At 45.6% G+C, this 26,500-nt stretch overlaps 1 protein-coding gene across 3 annotated transcripts in view; it reads right to left on the bottom strand.

Moving 5' to 3' along the window:
- The window catches only part of Ids (iduronate 2-sulfatase), a 135,498-nt gene that overhangs the window by 74,149 nt on the left and 34,849 nt on the right, over positions 1-26,500 (bottom strand). For all 3 annotated transcript variants that reach the window (XM_068347113.1, XM_068347114.1, XM_068347115.1), the window contains exon 3: positions 8,310-8,473. In XM_068347113.1, the coding sequence (XP_068203214.1) occupies positions 8,310-8,473 (164 nt within the window). The remainder of the gene's footprint in view (positions 1-8,309; positions 8,474-26,500) is intronic.

Below are 26,500 nucleotides of genomic sequence, written 5' to 3'. Positions count from 1 at the left end.
CAAGTGCACCCCAAACTGGCACAGGGGCAAGTAATACCAGTATATTTCTGCTTATATGAGGATCTTAGCTTTAATATTAGCTGGAGATATAACTGTAGGTTTGACAGACGATGGAGGGAGTACCAACTCACTCTCATTTAGGTAGGGTTGAGAAAAGATGTAACCAATATGGAGGTTACTCGCATACAAAGCATTTATTACCTCTCAAAAATCTTTCCTCAAGATAATATCATTACAGTACTGGCAAAGCTACAACCATAGTTGGAAAATCAGGATGCTATAAGCCAGAGGGCTCCAAAAGAGAGAGCGACCTAGTAAGGAAAGGAAATAAAGAAATACAGTAACAAATAAACTCTATCTGAGAAAGAATGAATAAAAAGTAAAAAATATTATAAGATCAGTAACAAAGTTGGAATAGGTCTGTCATATACAGTATAAACTATGAAAATATACTTATATCAACCTGTTCAACATAACAGCATATGCAACAAGTTTGAAATTCTGAAGTCTTACTAATCCAACTGCCAGATTAGAAAGATATGCCAAGGATGGTAAGAATTAAGAAAAATCTTATGCAATATGCACTAAGAACTAATATCCAGATCAGGAATATCAATATATCCTAAAGTTATTAGACTGAACATTAGGGGGACATAAGACAGAGACTAAGAGAGCGAAGAGGGAGCAAGAATAGGAAATGGAGAAGGGTTAGGAAAGGATAAAGAGGAGGATCAGTGATTGTAATCTGAGCTACTAAAGGGATTTTGACGTAGGAAAAATCTATTTCTGGGCGGGAGACCCGTGCCGCCCAGTGAAATGCTCCTTTAGCACAATTTCTAAGGTATATAACTGCTATATATTACCAGAGAAAAAATTGCATGGGAATGCCAGGTTGAACCCAGCTCGCTCACCTGTATAAGGTGTCGATATAATACTGGGGTGTGATAATTCACAACCAGAGGCCTCGCACCATTTAGATATCTCCTGTCAAAATCCCCGAACAGCGAGGTGCCGTTCAACATCGTACTACTACTAGCAACCCCATGCCAGTGACGTCACTCCTTATAGCACCCCAGATTGGGGCCCAATTAGGGAGGGACGGGTGGGTTCACTGGGCGGCACGGGTCTCCCGCCCAGAAATAGATTTTTCCTACGTCGAAATCCCTTTTCTGGGCTCCGACCCGTGCCGCCCAGTGAAATCGTACCAGAGAATGGGGACCCAATATGGCTAACTACCTGAAGGGAATAACACAAAATTAATATAGCTGATGGATTTTAATATTAAAAAAGAGGGATATGGAAACCCGCAAAATAGATCAATACGTAAATGACAGAGACAATTAGACATGATACATAATCAAAATGGAACCCGAAGGGAAAGTCAACAGGTATGAATAATGTTAATACAGCTTGGTAAGCAAAATGCAGTAAAGCATACAATCATAGATATAAATAATTAACATAACAGGAAGATCAGCTCGGGGATTTCAAAAACAAGTGAAATCAAAATAATTTGTGAAATCGATCAATTGAATAATAAATAATACATCATGGTAAACAAAACAGGTAGGAACAACAGGTAAGCCAGGCAGGAGGAAAAGAGGACAGAGCAAGACGTTGTGATTAGGACTCAGTACCCTCGGGAGGAACTACATTCCCCGCAGCTACTGTGGCAAATCTAAGAGCTTCTAAAGGTTTTAGGTAGTGGCGCTTGAAAACTTTAGGGGACTTCCAACCCGAATATTTTGAGAGCTCATCAAATTTCATATGGTGGAAAAAATTAATTGAGGTAGCCACAGCTCGAATATCATGGACATGTGGGAATGATTCAGGATTAGCTTGTTTAATAAAATAAAGAATTTGTTGCCTGATTCCCTTAAGGGTAATAGTTCCTCCGTGCTCTCTAATAAATAAGGGCCCTGTGGTTGTAGTGGAAGTTCTACTTAAGTAGGATTTCAGGGTGGTAACTGGACACAGGGACGGATCCCTAGGAAGTGGAACAATCTTCCAGGGGGACCACCTGTTCTGGGGATCCTCATTTTTAGCCAGGAACACTTTGTTAGGGGAGAGAAGGACCTCACCTGAAGAGAGAAACTCTATATGACCTGGGTCTCTAGATAAAGCTGACAATTCCGAGATTCTGGAGCCAGAGGCGAGGCTCAAAAGGAAAAGTGACTTTCTTAATAATGCCATATAGTTACAGGATTCATTTGGAGTGTCAGAGGCCAGCTTAAGAACATCGTTTAAAAACCAGGAAACTACGCTAGGGCGAGTGGAAGGTTTTAGTCTGGCACAAGCTCTTGGAATGGATGAGAAATATAAATCCGTTAAATCAATGTCAAAACCAATATGGAAGATCTTTTTCAAGGCTGACTTAATTGTAGTAATGGTACTGGCTGCCAGGCCTGATTCGAAGAGAGTCCGGAAGAATGTCACAGTTAGGTTCATTGTCATTTTCTCAACTTGGGAATCTTTCAAGAACTTAGCTAATTTCTTGACAGCTGAGTCATATTGTCGGAGAGTAGATTCCCTTTTGTCAGATTCCAGGAAAATAGTATTCGAAGGATCGATGCTCGCACCTCGTTGGGCTGCGAACTTCATGAAGTCCATAAAGTTAGGGCATTCAGAATCCTTGAGGAAGCGAACACATTGCGAGTTTGTACTGTCTGTGTGAGCACCGGATTGGGAATCCGCCGGGGGCTGAGACTTAGCTCTAGCAACAAGGGGAACCAATTGCTCTTGGGCCAGTTGGGGGCTACGAGAGCCACTCTACCTTTGAAGGATCTGAGTTTGTGCAGAACTTTCAGCAGGAGATTCACCGGAGGAAACAGATAAATTGTCTTCCAGGTATTCCAATCTAGAATCATAGAGTCCGTGGCATAAGCCTGAGGGTCCAGGTTGGGGGCTACGTAACAATCCAGTTTGCGATTGGATTCCGTCGCAAACAGATCCACCTGGAGACCCAGGACTTGAGATAGTATCCACTGGAAAGATCGATTGTCCAGTGACCATTCCGACTCTAGCGGAGTCGTCCGGGAAAGGGAGTCCGCTACCACATTCCGGACTCCTTCTAGATGGACTGCTGACAGGTGCCACTTGTGCATTGCCGCCATGGAGAAAATCTGCAACATGACGTGGTTAATTTGGGCTGATCTGGAGCCTCCTCTGTTGAGGCCGTGAACTATGGCTGCACTGTCGAGAACCAGTCTGATATGGAGATTCCTGGCTGGATTGAGACGTTTTAAAGTGAGGAAGACTGCCATGGCCTCGAGGACGTTGATGTGCATGTGTCGGAAGACTGATGACCATAACCCTTGGACTTTCTTGTGTTTGGAGTAACCTCCCCACCCTGTTAAGGAGGCGTCTGTGTGGACGACGAGTCCCGGGACCGGATGTTGTAAGGGAACCGACTTGGAGAGATTCTTGACCTTCGTCCAAGGCTGTAGACTTTTCTTCAGGATTGGGGGAAGGCGGGCACGTCTGTTGCGGCGTTTTGCGGTTGCTCTGGATCTCCACACTCTGTTTATGTCCTTGAGTTTGGACCGCAGGACGATGTCTGTCACGGAGGCGAACTGCAAGGAACCTAGGATCTTCTCTTGGTTCCTTCTGGAGGTCAACTTCTCCCTGAGAAATTGTCTCGTCTTCCTCGCAATCTCCTTCCTTTTGGCTTTGGGGAGGCACAGCGTATGGGAGCATAGGTCCCATTGTAGTCCCAGCCATTGAAACTTGGTTTCCGGGACCAGGCGGGATTTTCCGAAGTTGACTTGGAATCCCAGTTGTCGAAGGAAGGTGAGGACTTTGTTCATTGCTACGCGGCAATTCTGGGCATTGTCTGACCAGATTAGCCAATCGTCTAGATAGGCCACTACCTGTATCCCCTGAGTGCGAAGCTCTTGAATGACTGTCTCTGCTAGTTTGGTGAAGATTCTGGGTGCCACGTTGAGCCCGAACGGCATCACTTTGAATGCATAGGCTTGTTTGCCTAGCTTGAAGCCCAGAAAAGGACGAAAATGCCTTGCTATTGGAACGTGATAGTAGGCATCGGTAAGATCGATGGAGGTGGTGACGGCCCCACGGGGAAGTAAGGTCCGCACCTGCGAGACGGTAAGCATACGGAATTTGTCGCAACGAATGAAGGAATTTAAACAAGACAGGTCCAGGATTACCCTTCGTTTGTCTGAGCCTTTCTTTGGCACGCTGAACAAGCGTCCTTGAAATATTAAGCAACGTATGCTTTGGATCGCATTCTTTTGTAGCAGATCTGTTGTGAAGGAACATAGTTCTGCTGTTGGCAATTGGTAAAAGCTGTTCGGTGGAGGAGGTCCCTGTATCCAGCTCCACCCTAGGCCTTTGGAGATAATGCTGGAAGCCCAATCGCTGAACTTCCAACGGTCTCGAAAAAGGTACAGTCTCCCTCCTACCTGCGTTGTCTCATTGGGTGGAGGATGATTTGCCTCCTCTGCTTCCACGGGAAGACTTGCCCCGGTGGTAACCCCTTCCGCTACCTCGGGCACGAAAGGCACCCCTGGCACCCCTGTGACGCTGGTAGCCACGGAAGGAGCTCTGAGCCTCATAAATGGGGTTAAAGGCGGGGGAGAAGGAAGTCGAGGCGATTTGAGACTGAGGGACCAGGACGTATTGCTCTTGCTGCTGGCCCTTTGATGTAGAAGGCTGGGGGCCTTGGGGAGCCGGTTGAACTGAGACCGGTTGAACCCTGAATTGGGAAGAGTGGAAAGGCCTCAATCTCTTCCTACCTCGGATTGGGGTACCAGTAGGCTCATATCTCCTCTTTGGAACGAGGCCCCATCTAACTTTGAGGCTTTGGTTGGCCCTAGCTGCCTCCCTAAGGACCGAGTTAACCAAATCCTCCGGGAAAAGATCCGGGCCCCAGACTGGAGCTTTGATGAGCCTATTAGGCTCGTGCCTAATGGTGGCTTCAGAGAGGACGTGTCGTCGACAACGGGTCCTGGCGCTTGCAAAATCATAGGCGTCAGCCATGAAGTTTTGCAGTAACGACTTAGTGAGGGCCTTAAGGAGGTCCTCCTCGTTGTAAGTGGCAACGGCCAATTCGGAAAGGGTGACCGAATTGAGAGACCTGCCGAATCTGCACCTAGAATCAAATTCTAATTTAAGAAGAGACTCTGGAAGTTTGGGAAGCCGTTCGCTGAACTGCGTCGAGGCACAGTCCGGGCTCAACTTACCTACTGAAAAGGTAGCTGGGGCATTCCGCCAACATTCACTGTCCCCCGGAAAGAGGAGGGAGGTTAAGTCGGTCTCCCTGAGTTGTGGTAAAGGCTTCTCGTCTTTGATAGCCTGGAAGACCGACTCCAGGATCTTGGTCGCACATGGTGTAGGGGTTTGGTCGTCAGCCACAAACATAGTGTAACGAACTTTTGTGGGCCGTAAGCATGGTGTTCAAACAGTCCCACTCATGGAACAGCCGAACCAAGACAGACTGTGCCTGTTCCTTAGGAAAAATGACAGTTTCCTTTGGAACCTTATCTAAACGGATCAGAGCTTCTTCTGTGAGGCGAGCGTAGCCGGGGAAGGGGAATTCAAGACCCGGCGGGTAGAATTCGTAGTCCGTAAGAGGCCGTGTACCAAAACCCTCGATTGACAGCATACCCTCCGAAAAGGGGGCATGCAATGCTAACCTCCAAGGGTTATTCTTATTGAAAGGAGGAAGCTTGGAGGCGTCGGGAATGGGGTACTGCTGTTGTGGTGGTGGTAGCCCCGAACTCATGAGGCCTTGGACTAGGCTCTCCACAGAAGCTATCCTCTCATGTGATTGCTTCGTATGAGACGATAGCATCGACTCAAAACGAGAAAACAGTTTGTCAGAAAATTCCTCCATGTTAAATGATCCCGCCTGGGGGGGAACAGGTGCCGGAACGGAGACTACTTCTTGAGAGGTTGAGGGCACAGCAATTGGGTCTTGAGAGACTCTGGTGAAGGAGGATTTAGCCTCCGAGGGTGACGATCTCGAAGGGTTGTGGTCTTGGGAAGATTTGTGAGTTTTATATAAAGGCTTGTGATGAATCTTCACTTTGGGGGGAACAGGTTGGGAGCTGATATCAGTCCCGGTTGTCCCCGGAAAACCTCGAAAAGAAGATTGGTCGGAAGTAGAAGAGAAAGCCGGGCTAGGGAGAGGAATCCCAGCCCGGGAACCACCTGACTCACCTACGTCCCTACCTGCGTCGGGATCATCCAGAGCCATGGGTTCCACATCAAGGTCGAGGGTAGCGACGTCCTCAGTTAGGGTGGCGCCCGTCTCCCCTTGGTCCGGGGCCAGAAGAAGAGATGCAATGCTCTCGATGATCGGGTCCGCCAGCGCTTTGGGGACCGCAGCCAATGTTTTAGCATTGGGGTAGAGGAGGGAACACCATTCCTCAGAAAGGATATAAGGCTGTCTGGCCTTCACGTTGCGGGCGAACCCGCCAATCCAGATCTTGAGGGTAGCTCGGGCTATGTCCTTTTCAAGCTGGGTGCTCGAGTCAGATGTTAGAGTGGAAGCCAATTTGTAGCAGACAGGACAGTTGTCCGGATGCCAAACAGCTAGGTCATCCACTTGAAGAGAGCAGTGAGCGTGCGAACGACACACATTATGGCCGCAGAGTTGGTGGAGAACAGCGGCACATGCCGTCATCGCACAGCGGACAGTCTTAGATGTAGTGACAGTGGAGTCGGACATCTTGAGGTAAATCCAGAGAAAAACCAGCGAAATTCACACACAAGACAAAATACGGTTATCAAACTGCGTGCTAATAAAGGAGTGTCGTCACTGGCGTGGGATTGCTAGTAGTAGTACGATGTTGAACAGCACCTCGCTGTTCGGGGATTTTGACAGGAGATATCTAAATGGTGCGAGGCCTCTGGTTGTGAATTATCACGCCCCAGTATTATATCGACACCTTATACAGGTGAGCGAGCTGGGTTCAACCTGGCATTCCCATGCAATTTTTTCTCTGGTAATATATAGCAGTTATATACCTTAGAAATGGTGCTAAAGGAGCATTTCACTGGGCAGCACGGGTCGGAGCCCAGAAAATGGTCATAAAACTGAACTACCTGATGCTTCTGAGCTTGTTTCTAAACATTATCCTTCTATCTTCTCTCTTTATACTTAAAAAAAGCTAGAAAATCACCATCAGAAAAAACATTATATTCCTCACGTCTATTCTGTACGTCGCAGACTCTACCTCTACACCTTACACATTCAAGAGTGTAAGTCATATTTAAGGCTATACAGAACACCCGTGTCTTGAAAAGACCAGAACAATACCTCACAGAACTAGAATCTGAAAGAGAAATAACTCTGAAATTCTGAGGTAGTAGGTTGGCCAAGGCACCAGCCGCCCGTTGAAATACTACCGCCAGAGAGTTATGGGGTCCTTTGACTGGCCAGACAGTACTACGTTGGATCCTTCTCTTTGGTTACGGTTCTTTCTCTTTGCCTACACATACGCCGAATAGTCTGGCCTATTCTTAACAGATTCTCCTCTGTCCTCACACACCTGACAACACTGAGGTTACTAAACAATTCTTCTTCGCTCAAGGGGTTAACTACTGCACTGTATTTGTTCTGTGGCTACTTTCCTCTTAGTAAGGGTAGAAGAGACTCTTTAGCTATGGTAAGCAGCTCTTCTAGGAGAAGGACACTCCAAAATCAAACCATTGTTCTCTAGTCTTGGGTAGTGCCATAGCCTCTGTACCATGGTCTTCCACTGTCTTGGGTTAGAGTTCTCTTGCTTGAGGGTACAATCAGGCACACTATTCTATTTAATTTCTCTTCCTCTTGTTTTGTTAAAGTTTTCATAGTTTATATAGGAAATATTTATTTTAATGTTACTCTTCTTAAAATATTTTATTTTTCCTTCTTTCCTTTCCTTACTGGGCTATTTTCCCTGTTGGGGCCCCTGGGCTTATAGCATTTTGCTTTTCCAGCTAGGGTTGTAGCTTAGCAAATAATAATAATAATAATAATAATAATACAGCAATAAAATAAAAAAGATAAAGATAACAAGCACCAACAAAGCAGAGTTTATATTAATCGCATGAAATTCTTGAAATACTGGAAAACAAATTAAATGGTATTTCACCCGCTTGTGGCAAGAAACAGTGACTTAAAATGTAAACAAACCTTTGAACTGTCACAGTACCAGCATCTGAAGATGTGTCAACTCTCAGATAAGCTACTTAAATCCAAGAAGAAACTCATTCCCACTGTTCCTTGCTGAAAGTTGGCACTTGACACATATCAACATACAAACACTAGGTACGATCCACTGAAATAAAAAATTTGAACCTACCTGAGCATACGCTTTTGTGAACAATACCCCATGTTGAGCCAGTGCATCAATATTAGGAGTCACAGCATAAGTGTCACCATAACATCCTAATGTTGGGCGAAGATCATCCAAAATTATCAGCAGAATATTTGGATGAGAACCAGTATTATATGCATTATGGGTCCCTGAAAGAAAGATTATACTGTACATTAATTCAAAAGAGCATCACAGACAATACTATACAGCTGGAAAAGCAAATTTACAAAGATGAAAATTTCATTTAGAAGTTGACTAAACAACTTTTATTACCCCTTATATTTAACTCTAAATTTAAACGTACAGTGCTAATTCGCTCAAAAAAGGAATTGTTTGAATACTGAATTCATTTTCCCCTAAGAATGAATGGAAATTATTACCTCTACCTAGGAGGTTATAAAATTGAGTTGGTTTATCTATTTATTTATCTATTCATTTGTGTGTCTCTTTGTTTGTAGGCAGAATTACATCAAATTCATTTGTGTGTCTCTTTGTTTGTAGGCAGAATTACATCAAAATGTTATTTTGATAATAAAATAAATTTTTTAATATACTTACCCGGTGATTATAATAGCTGCAACTCTGTTGCCCGACAGACAACTCTACGGTAAAAACTCGCCAGCGATCGCTACACAGGTTGCGGGTGTGCCCAACAGCGCCATCTGTCGTCCAGATACCCAGTACTCAATGTAAACAAAGACTCAATTTTCTCCTCGTCCCACTGCGTCTCTATTGGGGAGGAAGGGAGGGTCCTTTAATTTATAATCACCGGGTAAGTATATTCAAAAATTTATTTTATTATCAAAATAACATTTTTCAATATTTAACTTAGCCGGTGATTATAATAGCTGATTCACACCCAGGGGGGTGGGTAGAGACCAGCAATATATGTTTACATTATTATGAGCTAAGAGTTTTTATTTCATTTTAGAAGTTATCAAAATAACAAAAACAAAATAAATAGGTACCTGGTAAGGAAGTCGACTTGAACAATTACTCTGCTTTTTTAAGTACGTCTTCCTTACGGAGCCTCGCGATCCTCTTAGGATGCTGATCGACCCCTAGGATCTGAAGTATCAAGGGTTGCAACCCATACAACAGGACCTCATCAAAACCCCTAATCTAGGCGCTCTCAAGAAATGACTTTGACCACCCGCCAAATCAACCAGGATGCGAAAGGCTTCTTAGCCTTCCGGACAACCCAAATAAACAACAATAAAAACATTTCAAGAGAAAGATTAAAAGGGTATGGAATTAGGGAATTGTAGTGGTTGAGCCCTCACCCACTACTGCACTCGCTGCTACGAATGGTCCCAGTGTGTAGCAGTTCTTGTAAAGAGACTGGACATCTTTCAAGTAAAATGACGCGAACACTGACTTGCTTCTCCAATAGGTTGCGTCCATTATACTTTGCAGAGATATATTTTGCTTAAAGGCCACGGAAGTTGTTACAGCTCTAACTTCGTGCGTCTTCACCTTAAGCAAAGTTCGGTCTTCCTCACTCAGATGTGAATGAGCTTCTCGTATTAACAATCTGATAAAGTCTGACCAAGCATTCTTTGACAAAGGCAAGGATGGTTTCTTAACTGAACACCATAAAGCTTCAGATTGGCCTTGTAAAGGTTTAGTACGCTTTAAATAGAACTTAAGAGCTCTAACAGGGCATAAGACTCTTTCTAGTTCATTGCCTACGATCTCCGATAAGCTGGGGATATCGACAGATTTAGGCCAAGGCCGAGAAGGCAGCTCATTTTTGGCTAGAAAACCAAGTTGTAGCGAACAAGTGGCTTTTTCTGACGAAAATCCTATGTTCTTGCTGAAGGCATGAATCTCACTGACTCTTCTAGCCGAGGCTAAGCATACCAGGAAAAGAGTCTTAAGAGTGAGATCTTTCAGGGAGGCTGATTGTAACGGCTCCAACCTGTCTGATATGAAGAATCTTAGTACAGTGAACCCTCGTTTATCGCGGTAGATAGGTTCCAGTCGCGGCCGCGATAGGTGAAAATCCGCGAAGTAGTGACACCATATTTACCTATTTATTCAACATGTATATTCAGACTTTTAAAACCTTCCCTTGTACTTAGTACTGTTAACAAACTACCCTTTAATGTACAGAACACTTAATGCATGTACTACAGTACCCTAAACTAAAACAGGCACAAATATTAAAGGTGATTTTATATCATGCATTTCCTAAACATGCTAAAAAGCACGATAAAAAATGGCAACCAATGTTTTGTTTACATTTATCTCTGATCATAATGTAGAAACAAACTGGAGGTAGAGCTTTGCTTATTACCCAGACATATTTCCCATACTTTTCCCTTAGAACTATATCACATATTCCTACTTTAGATATATAGATATATATATATATATATATATATATATATATATATATATATATATATATATATGTGTGTGTGTGTGTGTATATATATATATATTTATATGTATACACATACATACCTACATATATACATAAATATGTTATTTTCATTAGTAAAATAAATTTTTGAATATACTTACCCGATGATCATGTAGCTGTCAACTCCGTTGCCCGACAGAAATCTACGGTCGGGATACGCCAGCGATCGCTATCCAGGTGGGGGTGTACACAACAGCGCCATCTGTGAGCAGGTACTCAAGTACTTCTTGTCAACAAGAACTCAATTTTCTCCTCGGTCCACTGGTTCTCTATGGGGAGGAAGGGCGGGTTCTTTAATTCATGATCATCGGGTAAGTATATTCAAAAATTTATTTTACTAATGAAAATAACATTTTTCAATATTAATCTTACCCGATGATCATGTAGCTGATTCACACCCAAGGTGGTGGGTGGAGACCAGCATACATGTTAACAAAGAAGCTTAGTATCCCGTATTTCATTTTATCAGTTATTCAAAATAACAAACATAAAATAAATAAGTACCTGGTAAGGAAGTCGACTTGAACCATTACTCTGCCTTTTTTAAGTACGTCTTCCTTACTGAGCCTAGCGGTCCTCTTAGGATGCTGAACGACTCCTAGGTGCTGAAGTATAAAGGGCTGCAACCCATACTAAAGGACCTCATCACAACCTCTAACCTAGGCGCTTCTCAAGAAAGAATTTGACCACCCGCCAAATCAACCAGGATGCGGAAGGCTTCTTAGCCGACCGTACAACCCAAAGAACAACAATAAAAAGTATTCAAGAGAAAGGTTAAAAAGGTTATGGGATTATGGGAATGTAGTGGCTGAGCCCTCACCTACTACTGCACTCGCTGCTACGAATGGTCCCAGGGTGTAGCAGTTCTCGTAAAGAGACTGGACATCTTTGAGATAGAATGATGCGAACACTGACTTGCTCCTCCAATAGGTTGCATCCATAACACTCTGCAGAGAACGGTTCTGTTTGAAGGCCACTGAAGTAGCCACAGCTCTCACTTCATGTGTCCTTACCTTCAGCAAAGCAAGGTCTTCTTCCTTCAGATGAGAATGTGCTTCTCTAATCAGAAGCCTGATGTAGTAAGAAACTGCGTTCTTAGACATCGGTAGAGAAGGCTTCTTGATAGCACACCATAAAGCTTCTGATTGTCCTCGTAATGGCTTTGACCTTCTTAAATAGTACCTTAGAGCTCTAACTGGGCAAAGTACTCTCTCTAGTTCGTTCCCCACCAAGTTGGACAGGCTTGGGATCTCGAACGACTTAGGCCAAGGACGGGAAGGAAGCTCGTTTTTAGCCAAAAAACCGAGCTGCAAGGAACATGTAGCCGTTTCAGATGTGAAACCTATGTTCCTGCTGAAGGCGTGGATCTCACTTACTCTTTTAGCTGTTGCTAAGCACACGAGGAAAAGAGTTTTTAATGTGAGGTCCTTAAAAGAGGCTGATTGGAGCGGTTCAAATCTTGGTGACATTAGGAACCTTAAGACCACGTCTAGATTCCAGCCTGGAGTGGACAACCGACGTTCCTTTGAGGTCTCAAAAGACCTAAGGAGGTCCTGTAGATCTTTGTTGGTGGAAAGATCCAAGCCTCTGTGGCGGAAAACCGCTGCCAACATACTTCTGTAACCCTTGATCGTAGGAGCTGATAGGGATCTTACGTTCCTTAGATGTAACAGGAAGTCAGCAATCTGGGTTACAGTGGTACTGGTTGAGGAAACTGCATTGGCCTTGCACCAGCTTCGGAAGACTTCCCATTTAGACTGATAGACTCTGAGAGTGGATGTCCTCCTTGCTCTGGCAATCGCTCTGGCTGCCTCCTTCGAAAAGCCTCTAGCTCTAGAGAGTCTTTCGATAGTCTGAAGGCAGTCAGACAAAGAGCGTGGAGGTTTGGGTGTACCTTCTTTACGTGAGGTTGACGCAGAAGGTCCACTCTTAGAGGAAGAGTCCTGGGAACGTCGACTAGCCATTGCAGTACCTCGGTGAACCATTCTCTCGCGGGCCAGAGGGGAGCAACCAACGTCAGCCGTGTCCCTTTGTGAGAGGCGAACTTCTGAAGTACCCTGTTGACAATCTTGAACGGCGGGAACGCATACAGGTCGAGATGGGACCAATCCAGCAGAAAGGCATCCACGTGAACTGCTGCTGGGTCTGGAATCGGAGAACAATACAACGGGAGCCTCTTGGTCATCGAGGTAGCGAATAGATCTATGGTTGGCTGACCCCACAGGGCCCATAGTCTGCTGCAAACATTCTTGTGAAGGGTCCACTCTGTGGGGATGACCTGACCCTTCCGGCTGAGGCGATCTGCCATGACATTCATATCGCCCTGAATGAACCTCGTTACCAGCATGAGCTTTCGATCTTTTGACCAAATGAGGAGGTCCCTTGCGATCTCGAACAACTTCCTCGAATGAGTCCCTCCCTGCTTGGAGATGTAAGCCAAGGCTGTGGTGTTGTCGGAGTTCACCTCCACCACCTTGTTTAGCTGGAGGGACTTGAAGTTTATCAAGGCCAGATGAACCGCCAACAACTCCTTGCAATTGATGTGAAGTGTCCTTTGCTCCTGATTCCATGTGCCCGAGCATTCCTGTCCGTCCAGTGTCGCACCCCAGCCCGTGTCCGATGCGTCCGAGAAGAGACGGTGGTCGGGGGTCTGAACAGCTAATGGTAGACCTTCCTTGAGAAGAATGCTGTTCTTCCACCACGTTAGAGTAGACCTCATCTCTTCGGAAACAGGAACTGAGACTGTCTCTAGCGTCATGTCCTTTATCCAGTGAGCAGCTAGATGATACTGAAGGGGGCGGAGGTGGAGTCTCCCTAACTCGATGAACAGGGCCAGCGATGAAAGTGTCCCTGTTAGACTCATCCACTGCCTGACTGAGCATCGGTTCCTTCTCAGCATGCTCTGGATGCATTCTAGGGCTTGATTGATCCTTGGGGCCGACGGAAAAGCCCGAAAAGCTCGACTCTGAATCTCCATACCCAGGTAGACAATGGTCTGGGATGGGACGAGCTGGGACTTCTCTAAATTGACCAGGAGGCCCAGTTCCTTGGTCAGATCCATAGTCCAACTGAGATTCTCCAGACAGCGACGACTTGTGGGAGCTCTTAAAAGCCAGTCGTCTAAATAGAGGGAGGCTCTGATGTCTGCCAAGTGAAGGAATTTCGCAATATTCCTCATCAGTCTGGTAAACACAAGAGGTGCCGTGCTTAGGCCAAAGCACAGGGCTTGGAACTGGTACACAACCTTTCCAAAGACGAATCTTAGGAAAGGTTGGGAGTCTGGATGGATGGGGATGTGAAAGTACGCGTCTTTCAGGTCTAACGAGACCATCCAGTCCTCCTGCCTGACCGCTGCTAGGACCGACTTCGTCGTCTCCATCGTGAACGTCTGCTTGGTGACAAAAGCATTGAGAGCACTGACGTCCAGCACCGGTCTCCAACCTCCTGTCTTCTTGGCTACCAGGAAGAGACGGTTGTAAAAGCCCGGGGATTGATGATCCCGGACTATGACCACTGCTTCCTTTTGTAGCAAGAGCGACACCTCTTGTTGCAACGCTAGCCTCTTGTCCTTCTCCTTGTAGTTGGGAGAGAGGTTGATGGGAGACGTAGCTAGAGGGGGACTGCGGCAGAACGGAATTCTGTAACCCTCCCTTAGCCACTTCACAGACTGAGCGTCTGCACCTCTGCTCTCCCAAGCTTGCCAGAAGGTCTTGAGTCTGGCTCCTACTGCTGTCTGGAGAGGAAGGCAGTCAAAACTTGCCTTTTGCGGACTTGGAACCCTTCTTGGACTTGCCACGGTGACTGTCTGCACGGGTACCTCCTCTGCTGGAGGCTCTGCCACGAAAGGGCGGGATGAACCTAGAAGCAGGTGTGTCAACTGCTGCAGGGCGGAAGGGTCTAGGCACGGAAGGTAAGGTTTTAGCCTTACGTGCAGAAGATGCCATAAGATCATGAGTATCCTTCTGGATAAGTGAGGCAGCCATCCCCTTAATCAGCTCCTCCGGAAACAGACACTTGGAGAGAGGAGCAAACAACAACTCTGACTTCTGGCAAGGAGTGATACCAGCTGATAAGAAGGAGCAAAGATGTTCTCTCTTCTTAAGGACTCCTGATACATACGAAGCCGCAAGTTCACCAGACCCATCCCGAATTGCTTTGTCCATGCTAGACATGATCAGCATGGCCGAGTCCTTATCTGAAGGGGAAGTCTTCCTGCTTAAGGCTCCCAAACACCAATCGAGGAAGTTGAACATCTCGAAGGCACGAAAGACTCCCTTCAACAGATGATCTAAATCGGAAAAGGACCAGCAGATCTTCGAACGTCTCATAGCCAACCTGCGGGGAGAGTCAACCAGACTTGAGAAGTCGGCCTGGGCAGAGGCAGGAACCCCCAAGCCGGGTTCCTCTCCCGTGGCATACCAGACGCTCGACTTAGAAGCAAGCTTGGGAGGCGGAAAGACGAAAGAAGTCCTTCCCAGTTGCTTCTTGGACTGCAACCAGTCCCCCATAACCCTCAAAGCTCTCTTAGATGATCTGGCGAGAACAAGCTTGGTGAAGGCAGGCGCAGCAGACTGCATGCCCAGAGCAAACTCGGAGGGAGGAGAACGAGGGGTTGCAGACACAAACTGCTCAGGATACAAGTCCCTGAACAAGGCAAGGACTTTACGAAAGTCTAAGGAGGGAGCAGTAGACTTGGGCCCTTCAAAATCAGAGTGAGGCTCATCCAGATGTGCAGCTTCATCATCCGATACATCATCATCCGAAAGCTGAGTTGTAAGAGGTAAAGGCAGAGCAGAAAGCTGAACGGCTGAATCCGGCAGTACGGGTGCATGCGTACCTGCGGATCCAACATCATGCCGCTGCTGGTCGGTCTGCGAGCTGGCAACAACAAAAGCAGAGGGCTGGTGTGTGGGAGGGTCTGCGGTGGGATGAGGAGCATGCGGTATGGTATGCAGAGCATGCTGTAAGGTATGCGGCTCATGCTGCATGGTATGCGGAGCATGCTGTAAGGTCTGCAGAGCATGCTGCATGGGCTGAGGAGAATGCCGCATAGTGCTGGAACCCGGCAACTCCTGATGCGGCAGCTCACGCATGTTAGCAGATGGTGCAGCAAGAACATGCGTCTGGCAGGGTGGACTGCGCATCTGTGGTGGAGCTCTCACAGGTGGAGTGTGGGAGCAGGCAGCCACAGTATCTGATGAGCGCACAACCTCGGCGGGTTGTAGGTTAACAGGAGCCTTCTCAGCATGATACTCCTGCATGAATGCAGCAAGCTGAGACTGCATAGTCTGCAGCATGGACCACTTAGGGTCTACTGTGGTTGGAGCAACAACAGACGGAGCAGTAGCCTGTTGAGGGACCACTCTACCTCTCTTGGGAGGTGTGCAGTCATCAGATGACTGCGGCGAGTCCGAACTGACCCAGTGGCTACACCTGGGCCGTTGGACTAGCTCGGAAGGGACCTTACGCTTGAGCGGTCGTGAGACCTTGGTCCACCGTTTCCTCCTGGAAACCTCTTCCACAGACGAGGAATGTAAGGGCTCATTCGTCTGTATGTGGATGGGACGATCCTTAACAGATACGTCCGCAACCACTGAGGATACATCCGTGCGCCGATCAAGGCCTGCTGAACCCTTTGGTCCTTCGACATTGCTTCTCCCCTGGGCTTGGGAGCTTGCAAGAGGTCCCGGACTGGGAGGACGACTGGCACGCACAGATGTACCCTCATGCGCAACACTGACACTGACACTTTGCACATCACTAGCACTAACACTTCCCACTGCACTCTTCGCTTTCAGCTCTCTGACATCTGCCAAGAGCTGATTACGGTCATTAGCCAATGACTCCACTTTGTCACCGAGAGCCTGAATGGCACGCAACATATCCGCCATACCAGGCTGAGCACTCGTAGCAGGTTCGGGAGTCACCACCACAGGGGAAGGAAAGGGTTGAGGGGCATGGGGAGAGGAAAAATCCACAGAGCGAGAAGAACTCCTCCTATTTCTCTCCTTCTCTAACCTATGTGCATATCTAAGGAATTCGTTAAAATCGAATTCCGAAAGCCCAGCACATTCCCCACATCGATCTTCCAATTGACAGGATTTACCCCTACAATTGGAACATTCGGTGTGAGGATCTATAGAGGCCTTCGGAAGACGCCTAGTACAAGTCCTAACGCTACACTGCCTGTACTTAGGTACTTGAGACTGGTCAGACATCTTGAATTTAGAAGTAGTCAAGGGGGAATTCCAAAATCTAGCAAAGTTCGTTACCAATTAATCTAAATTAATTCCAAAAGCTTGCTAAGCTAATGAGAAAGCTTCCTGAATAGCGAAGGCTATAACTTTAGAGCAAATACATCACCAAATCGTGAACAAAGACTCCAAAATCAACAGCGTATCCAAGTAGGTCTTGCCGGCGGCACGACAGAGGAAAAATTGAGTTCTTGTAGACAAGAAGTACTTGAGTACCTGCTCACAGATGGCGCTGTTGTGTACACCCCCACCTGGATAGCGATCGCTGGCGTATCCCGACCGTAGATTTCTGTCGGGCAACGTAGTTGACAGCTACATGATCATCGGGTAAGATTAATATTGAAAAACATGCATACATATATATATATATATATATTACTGTATATATATGGGTTATGGAAAAAATCCGCGAAGTGGTGAATCCGCGATGGTCGAACCGCGAAGTAGCGAGGGTTCACTGTACCACGTCTAAATTCCATCCAGGGGTAGCCAAACGACGCTCCTTGGTGGTCTCAAAAGACTTAAGGAGGTCTTGCAGATCTTTATGTTTGGAAAGATCTAAGCCTCTATGCCGGAAGACCGATGCCAACATGCTTCTGTAGCCCTTGATAGTGGGAGCTGAAAGGGATCGTCCTTTTCTCAGGTATAAGAGAAAAACAGCTATTTGAGCTACAGAGGTACTGGTCGAGGATACAGAAACTGAATTGCACCAGTTTCGGAAGACTTCCCACTTCGATTGGTAGACTCTAATGGAAGAAGCTCTCCTTGCTCTAGCAATCGCACTGGCTGCTTCCTTCGAAAAGCCTCTAGCTCTCGAGAGTCTTTCGATAGTCTGAAGGCAGTCAGACGAAGAGCGTGGAGGCTTTGGAGTACCTTCTTTACGTGTGGCTGACGTAGAAGGTCTACCCTTAGAGGAAGACTACTGGGAACGTCTACTAACCATCGAAGTATCTCGGTGAACCATTCTCTCGCGGGCCAGAGGGAAGCAACTAACGTCAACCTTGTCCCTTCGTGAGAGGCGAACTTCTGCAGTACCTTGTTGACAATCTTGAACGGTGGGAATGCGTAGAGATCCAGATGTGACCAATCTAGGAGGAAAGCATCTATATGTATTGCTGCTGGGTCCGGGACTGGAGAGCAATAGATTGGAAGCCTCTTGGTCAGCGAGGTTGCAAAGAGATCTATGGATGGTTTTACCCCAAGTGGCCCAAAGTCTCTTGCACACATCCTTGTGGAGGGTCCATTCGGTTGGAATTACTTGCCCTTTCCGACTGAGACAATCTGCTATGACGTTCAAGTCGCCTTGGATGAACCTCGTTACTAGGGAGATGTCTTGACCTTTTGACCAGATGAGCAGGTCCCTTGTGATCTCGTATAACGTCAGTGAGTGGGTACCTCCTTGTTTGGAGATGTACGCCAAGGCCGTGGTGATGTCCGAGTTAACTTCCACCACTTTGCCTCGAAGGAGAGACTTGAAGCTTTTCAAGGCCAGATGTACTGCCAACAGCTCCTTGCAGTTGATATGCATGCTCCTCTGACTCGAGTTCCACAGTCCTGAGCATTCCCGACCGTCTAGTGTCGCGCCCCAGCCCACGTCCGATGCGTCCGAGAAGAGAACGTGGTTGGGAGTCTGAACAGCCAGGGGAAGACCCTCTCTTAGGTTGATATTGTCCTTCCACCAAGTCAGACAAGACTTTATCTTTTCGGAAACCGGGATCGAGACCGCTTCTAGCGTCTTGTCCTTTTTCCAGTGAAAAGCTAGATGGTATTGAAGAGGACGGAGGTGTAGTCTTCCTAGCGACACAAATTGTTCCACGGATGACAGCGTCCCAACCAGACTCATCCACAGCCTGACTGAGCAGCGTTCCTTCTTCAGCATCTTCTGGATGGATAGCAGGGCTTGATCTACTTGTTGTTCAGCAACGTCCTCATCAGAGGGTTCCTCATCCGAAAACTGATGAGGAAACGGCAACGGAGTGGGCAACGTCTGGCTCGCTGAGTCCGGTCGCACTGGTGGATGCGTGACGGAGCCGGACGCAATATCATGGAACTGCTGCACAGTCTGTGAACTGTCAACAACCATGGGTGCGCGAGGAAGCACAGCGTCAACCCGAGACTGTCTAGACCGTCTGGGTTGTGCAGTCAACACCCTACCGGGTTGCTGAGGTTGACGCACTGCGTCAAAACAAGTCACCTCTGCTGGTTGTTGAACGTCCTGAACGTCAACAACCACCTCCGAGCGTCGCTTAACGTCAACGTGCGGCTGGCAACCCACACTGGGTCGCATCGGTGGAGGAACCACTCAACTGGCAGACGCGAGTAGGTTACCTCAGCGTCAACAGGGCGCACAACCGACCGGTTGGAAGGTTGTTGGCCAGAAGGTTCGGTAGCAACCTTCTCCGCATTAAAGTCCTCTATCAAGGACGCAAGCTTGGACTGCATGTCTTGCAGCAAAGCCCATTTAGGGTCTACGGGAGCAGGTGTGGCAACAGACGGGGTTAGCGACTGAGGCGGTACCGTTTACCATCCCTGAAAGCCTTGTTATGCGTGACATAATTGTACAGCAAAACTTCAAAGGCTCGAAAACAGCTGTGAAGTTGACCTGTAAACAACTTGGAGCGTCTCCTGGCCAGGCACCAGGGAGAGTCTACGAGAATTGAGAAGTCTATCTGGGCAGAGGCATGAACTCCCAAGCCGAGAACTTCTCTCGTGTCATATCAGACTCTCGCTCTATAAACCAGTTTAAAAGAAGGGAAAGCAAAGGCTGTATCCCCCAAACTCCTCCTGGTGAAAAACCAGTCGCCTAGCCAACGTAACGCTCTCTAGGAGAGCGAGAGAGCACTAGCTTAAAAACAACGGCTTCGAAGTAGCTAGGCCTAGTGTAAGCTCTGACGTTTAGGCGAACGAGGAGCAGCAGTTACAAAAAGATCCGGACAAAGATCCTTAAAAAAAATCATCATGATTTAATTAAAGTCCATAGGAGGCTAAGCAGCTTTAGGCTCCTCTCCATCTGACAGAGTCCTCAAGGGAATATCAGTAGGAGGGAGAACAGCAACTTCCTCATCTACAGGAACCTTGTCCGATAAAAGCTGAGTCTCAAGCAAGGGAGAGACCTACCGTGGTGGCAATGCTTTACAAGCAGAGTCCACACTCACTGGTGCATTAGTAGCGGACCAGAACGCAACGTCATGTAACTGCTTGACAGTCTGTGAACTGTCAACAACTGAACTGTCAACCACAACAGGTGCGTGAGGACGCACAGCGTCCACTCGAGACTGCTTTGACTGCCTAGACCGAGCAGTCAAAACAACTCTAGAATGCGGAGGTTGACGCACAGCGTCAAAACAAGTCAACTCCGATTGTTAGTGAACGTCTTGAACGTCAACAGGAGCATCAGCAAGTGGCCTAACGTCCAAATGCGGCTGAAAAACCACACGAGACCGCATCGAGTGTGGTTCTAAACAACCTGACTGACGTGACTAAGCTACGCCAACGTCAACAGTAAGCACAAAGGAACGTTAGGTTGGCTGAAAGCCAGGATATCGATGAGATAAACGGCTAGACTCAACGGACTAATCGGCAGAATAGTCTTCCATAAGGGAGGCAAGCATATACTGCATGTCTTGCCATACAACCCATTAAGGATCAACGGAAATGGTTGTGGTAAGAGACGAGGGTAACGTCTGTGACCGCAACACTTTGCCTACAAAAAAAGACTCTCGGAGTCTGTGTTACGCTTTTGTTAGGCGGCGAGCAGTTATCCGATGACTGCATAGGGTCAGAGCTGTCCTAATGGTTGTAACCAGGACGCTGGACCTGTCCTGAAAGGACTGACTTTCGCTTAAGGGCTTCGAAACCTTGTGACAGGTTTCTTATGCGAAAAGCTTTCGGATGACGAGGAGAAACAACGTCTCTCTCGTCTTATGGTAGGGGAGATCTTGGTAAGATACACCCGATACCATAGAGGGAAAACGTCTGTTCGTTGGTCAAGGCCTCTCGAACCCATAAGTCGTTTGACATTACTTCTCCCCTGGGCTTGGGAGCATGTAAGAGGTCCCGGACTAGGTGAACGACAGGCACGAACAGACGAACCCTCGGACGCAACACTGTAACACTTTGCGCCTTGGACGCAACACTGTAACACTTTGCGCATATCACTTTATCACTTCGATTTTCTGTTTTGCACTTATTTCTACCTGAAACACGCAATTCTACCCTTCATTAAAAGGTAGTAATTGCGAAATCAGTCGTATAATGCAAGCTCATTAATACCAGCAAAAAACAGAAAACATATTTTAAGATAAAAAAATCAGTGGCTGGGAAAGACTAAACACTAGTTCATATAACTACGTTTTCAATCTCTCATAGCCTGGGGACGAGAATAAAAAACTAAAAACGTTTTATCCTTCCTCCCCGTACAGCGACTAGGGACGAGAGTAACTCGAGAACAACGTTACCCGCTTGAACGGAACGTTTTCTCTCCTCTCTCTTCTTCCGTCTCTATCTCTCTCTCTCTTTCTCTCTTGATTTCGCACCTAAGAGGAGAGCCCAATTATATTTCGTCAAAAAAAACATGTTATTTGACTAAAGGAAAAAACTGAAAGGTTTTTCAAATAAAAAGTTCCTTTAAAATAGAATTTAAAACATTTAAGCTAAGAAAGAATGAACAAAACGTCAGAATCGATTTACTCTTACTGCAAAGTGAAACCATGATACACTCTCTCTCTATCGTAACGATAGAGCGCATGTTGAACGTCCTGAACGTCAACAACTGCGTAGCATAAATAAACTAAACGTTAGTTCATCTTTGAAACAGTACGAAGACTATCAAAGAAATTCTTTCATAAAATATTACATTTAAAAAAGTTTTAAATCCTTAGCTCTTTAAAAGCTAATTACGATATAAAGAGCTCAACGTTGATTAACTTCGGTTTCCAAGTTAGGACCGCCTACTCTCAGGAAAGGTCTATATAAACAAAACATTAAAATTATTTTTATATGTTTATAATAAATGGAAAGTTAATCGAAGAGGCCTAATAAAGGCGGAGAGATATAAAATATATAGAGGAAAATCTATAACGTGATAAGATAATTACTAAAAGCCTAAACACACTTCCGTCTAAGGGAAGGGTCGGCCATTTAAAAGTGAAAGAAAGTCCATACTCTCTTTGTCACCATAATTAAATCTATCCAAAACGAGTTCAAGATTTAAGATGAAGACAAAACACCTGCATAGCGAAAGCTCAAAACTAGAATAAAGTACTTCACCAATTAGTTGTGAAAAAACTCAAGTTTAGCAACAGCGAGTAAGTACGTCTTGTCGATAGCTCGACAGAGAGAAAATTGAGTCTTTGTTTACATTGAGTACTGGGTATCTGGACGACAGATGGCGCTGTTGGGCACACCCGCAACCTGTGTAGCGATCGCTGGCGAGTTTTTACCGTAGAGTTGTCTGTCGGGCAACAGAGTTGCAGCTATTATAATCACCGGCTAAGTTAAATATTGAAAAACTACTCTACATACTTTGACAAAATTTTCACCACAAATAGATCTTAGGACATGGACAAACGCCATTAAATTTTGGAGATGATTTGAATCTGGATCTGGATTCTACATCCGGATTTGCATTTTTGCCTCTTTCAAGGAAGTTATACTATAAAATCAAGTCAGTTAATTTATCAGTCTGCTGTGCGTCTGTCTGTGGATAGGATTACTGTACGTCATAACTACTCTACAGACTTTGACGAAATTTTCACCACAAATAGATCTTAGGTCATGGACAACCCCATTAAATTTGGAAAAGATTCAGATCTGGATTTCTATTTTATGCCATTTCATAAATGTAAAAACAATTTGACGGATTTTGACAAATTTTCCACCACAGATAAGATCTTAGGCCATGGACGACTCCAATAACCTTTGGAAAAGGTCAGAAATCTCTGATTGCTCTTGTTTTTGTCTGTTTGTGAACAGGATTACTGTATGTCAAAACTACTAGATGGATTTAAAAAAAATTTTCACCAAAGATAGATCTTAGGTTATGGACGACTCCATCAAGTTTTGGGGATGATTTGGATTTGAATTTTTCACCATTTTGAAAGATAACGTCAAAATAAATAGATGGATTTTGATGAAATTTCCACAACACATAGCTCTTAAGCGATGGATGACTCCATTAACTTTTGGTGGCAGTCAGAAATCTCTGATTGCTCTTGTTATCATTATTACTGTATTATTACTAGCAAAGCTGCAACCATAGTTGGAAAAACATTATTTGACTTCCCATCCAAGGATAATCCTATAATGGGCCTTTCCTATGAAAAGCTTACAATATTACAATGCAGTACAGTATATGAAAGCATACCAAAAATAAGAAAAAGATGCAATTCTTATTATAGAATAAAAGAATAAATATGGAAAACATTAACACGAACTTCACTTTACATGTAGTATAGTAAGGAGAGTGGTAGATGGTGAGTAGGAAAGGAGGAGAAGGTGTTTGTTTGTGTTGCTTGGAAGTGATCACCCCTCCATACAAACATTGGATATCTTATCCTTCTTGGGATCTTTTTTTTTTTTTTTTTTTTTTTTTTTTGTGATTTTCCTGGAACTAACTTTGATTCACTTGAGGATTGGTTCTGCCTTCATTTAAACCTACACAAATACAAATCCTAGTCTTTTATTAGGATTATGTATTCAGCATAGCTGGAACTCAGCTGTTAAAATTCATAATGAGGTCAGTGATTACTCGCGCATACGGGGGAACCCCAGCCTCCTCAAGTACACTGAGTAGCCACTTTTTTTTCAGCCGCTGAAGAGTACAGACGTGCTCCCAGTGCCGTCCACTGGCTGTTTTAATCTCTTGTTTTTAGTTTTGAATAATAGTTGGCATTTCGTTCCGTTCAAGGGATATTAAGAGAGAAGAAAGGTTTTGTAGTTTTCCTTATAACTACACCTGACTGCCTGTGTAACCTGCTGAAATACACTTTCTTGTTCCTGTTTGACAGCCTTTTTGTTGCTGTTTATTACCTCCTGAGTGGGAAGGAATGTCTGATACCTCCGAGCTGAAGGGGAGGGAGGATGCCACCCTTCTTGTCAACAGTGATGTATTGCATTGGGGTGCTGTCTCTTCATAAAGTTCCTAGAATCTCTTTTCTTGTTGGAGTGTTATCAACGTTTGCCTGTAATAGATGCCGCATTAGAAGAACTTCAGGTTCCACCTCCACTTCTGCTTCACCTTCATCTTTTCCTACACTGCAGGTTGGGATGGAAAGGCTTCACCCTTTATGGATGAAGAAGTCCTAGAAGACCAATCAATACAAGTTGTGTTCAAGTGCATGACTTCTACCATTTCTCTTCCTATGAAAGTGTTGACCAGGAAGCCCAGTGACTCCCTTCGCCTAAGACGAAGAATAAGACGACCGTGAGAGATGAAGAGATAATGCAGAGGAGACCTGAGAGCACTCCTTTAATCATCACACAGTTCTAGTTAGGATGGAAGGGCTTCACACTTCAGTTCTCCTTTTTGGATGGAGAAGTCCTAAACACCGATTGATAAGAGTTGCGGTTGCGTTACTCCGACCATTTCTCTTCTCGAGGGAGTGACAATGTAACCCACACGCAAGCAGTCACACGAGGGCCCTCCTGAGAGTCAACAGGGTCTTCCTGAGATACAAAATTTTCGACCCTGTTGATTAATCAGTAAACCTAGCAGACGAGAGGAAACATATATCCAAATTGTCGAAAAGGGGGTTGAAAAACATCTTCGAACACTGCCAATGTATCAGGAATGGAGGACCAGAGCACCATGAGTTTCCTGTTAGGCAGTGAGGCAAACAGGTCGGTCACCAGCGATCCCCAGATAGCATGAAGACCCAGTCATGTAAGGAGGTAGGAACCACTTAAATCCTACAGTTTGTGTTTTGTAGTTCTAGGAATGCCACTTGCATTAGCAACAGATTGATATGTAGGTTCTGGCATTCACCATGCTTGTTTGACACTACACAATCAGACACTTCGCATATGTTTTTCGGTGACATTTGGATCACAGAACTTTGAGCATCTAGTTTGTTGTGCTCTTTATTTTTGTGTTTCATCTTCCCAGCAACATTCCAATTGTGCTCTCTACCAGTAATAAATGTTTCACATAGCTTGTTCTCCATGATTATCGTTTCCCATGGATTGATCCTGATCAAGAGCCATATGGTAGATAGCAGAGATCGAGAACCAGTCATCATGTAACTGACAATCATACGATCAGCTACCATGCAACTGGCAATCATGTGATCGGTAGCTTTGATCGGGAATCATGCGAATGGCAACCGTAAGTGGGAATCATGCGATCAAGAGCCACACAATCGGAAAAATGCTCATTCTCCAGGTGATTGGTATCTTCACCCTATAGCGACAAGGGGCTTTCCCACTTGTCTTCAGGTTTCAGTCAAAGAAGGTAACCTCACTTGACCTTTTTGCATATGCTTGCATTTCTAGAGAGTCCACATTGCATTCATGCTTTCATTCCCATCAGGAAGAAGTTTCGCCATTTCCTGCTAATTCTGCAACCAAGAAAACTTACAGGAGGCAAGGAGGAAGGGAGATGTCTTTCTCTTCACTAGCCCAGATTGACAAGAGGGAACTAAGGCAAATGCATTCCCCTTTCCCTATCACCTCACTTGTTCCTTGCCTACTGTTGAGCTTTCAGATGTGCATCTCGAAGGAGTGGAATTAGTTACAAAGACAGGATGATTGATTGGGCCGAGTCTCAAAGGAAATTGACCATTCCTCATCATGATTTTGTGAGAGGAGCAGCACTGTCCAAAAACCCAACCCTACCAGCAATGGTTTTCTGTACATGGTACGAGAACACACACTCCTACATCCAATGATAGGATTCATGTGACACCTAGCAGAAGCATTAATTGTCATATCATTGTCCCTCTCAAGGGATAATTGGCCCTTCATGTGTGCGCCCAACCCCTCTTAGAAGCGTATGTACAGAGAAGTATCTCCACATGTGGGGAATTGGGTGGAACTCCCTTGGTGAAGTTTTAGTCATTCAGCCACCAGGGAAGATTGTCTCATACCTCCTGTTCCACTGAAACCAGATGGAATGGGAGATTGCTTGCTGCTAATTAAGGCTCCCGGGAATTTCCCAGTGCCAGCAATACTTGCGCTCGGTCTCACATGAGACCCAGCACTGGTAGCAAGAGCGTGAGCATCTGTATCTTGTACTGACACACCTTTCAGGTAGCCTTCCGGTTTTGCACAGCGCTGCTCCTCATACAAAACCATGAAGATGAATTGGTCAATGTGTTGCCTGACAGATTGTTGTGTTTGAGTGACTGTCTTTCTTCACTTCGGGGTGCCAGGCATCACATCCGAAGGCTCGGCAACAGGCTAGGAAAAAAATACAGGAACAGATGAGAGCGAACACAAAGTCTGTGGACATGGAGACTGTGAACAGGGAATCCTTGAGTATGCAGAGCTATCTCGGT

The sequence above is a fragment of the Palaemon carinicauda genome, chromosome 23 (assembly GCF_036898095.1).
Source record: "Palaemon carinicauda isolate YSFRI2023 chromosome 23, ASM3689809v2, whole genome shotgun sequence".
NCBI classification, from domain to species: domain Eukaryota; kingdom Metazoa; phylum Arthropoda; class Malacostraca; order Decapoda; family Palaemonidae; genus Palaemon; species Palaemon carinicauda.
This window is presented reverse-complemented; position numbering and strand designations above follow the sequence as displayed.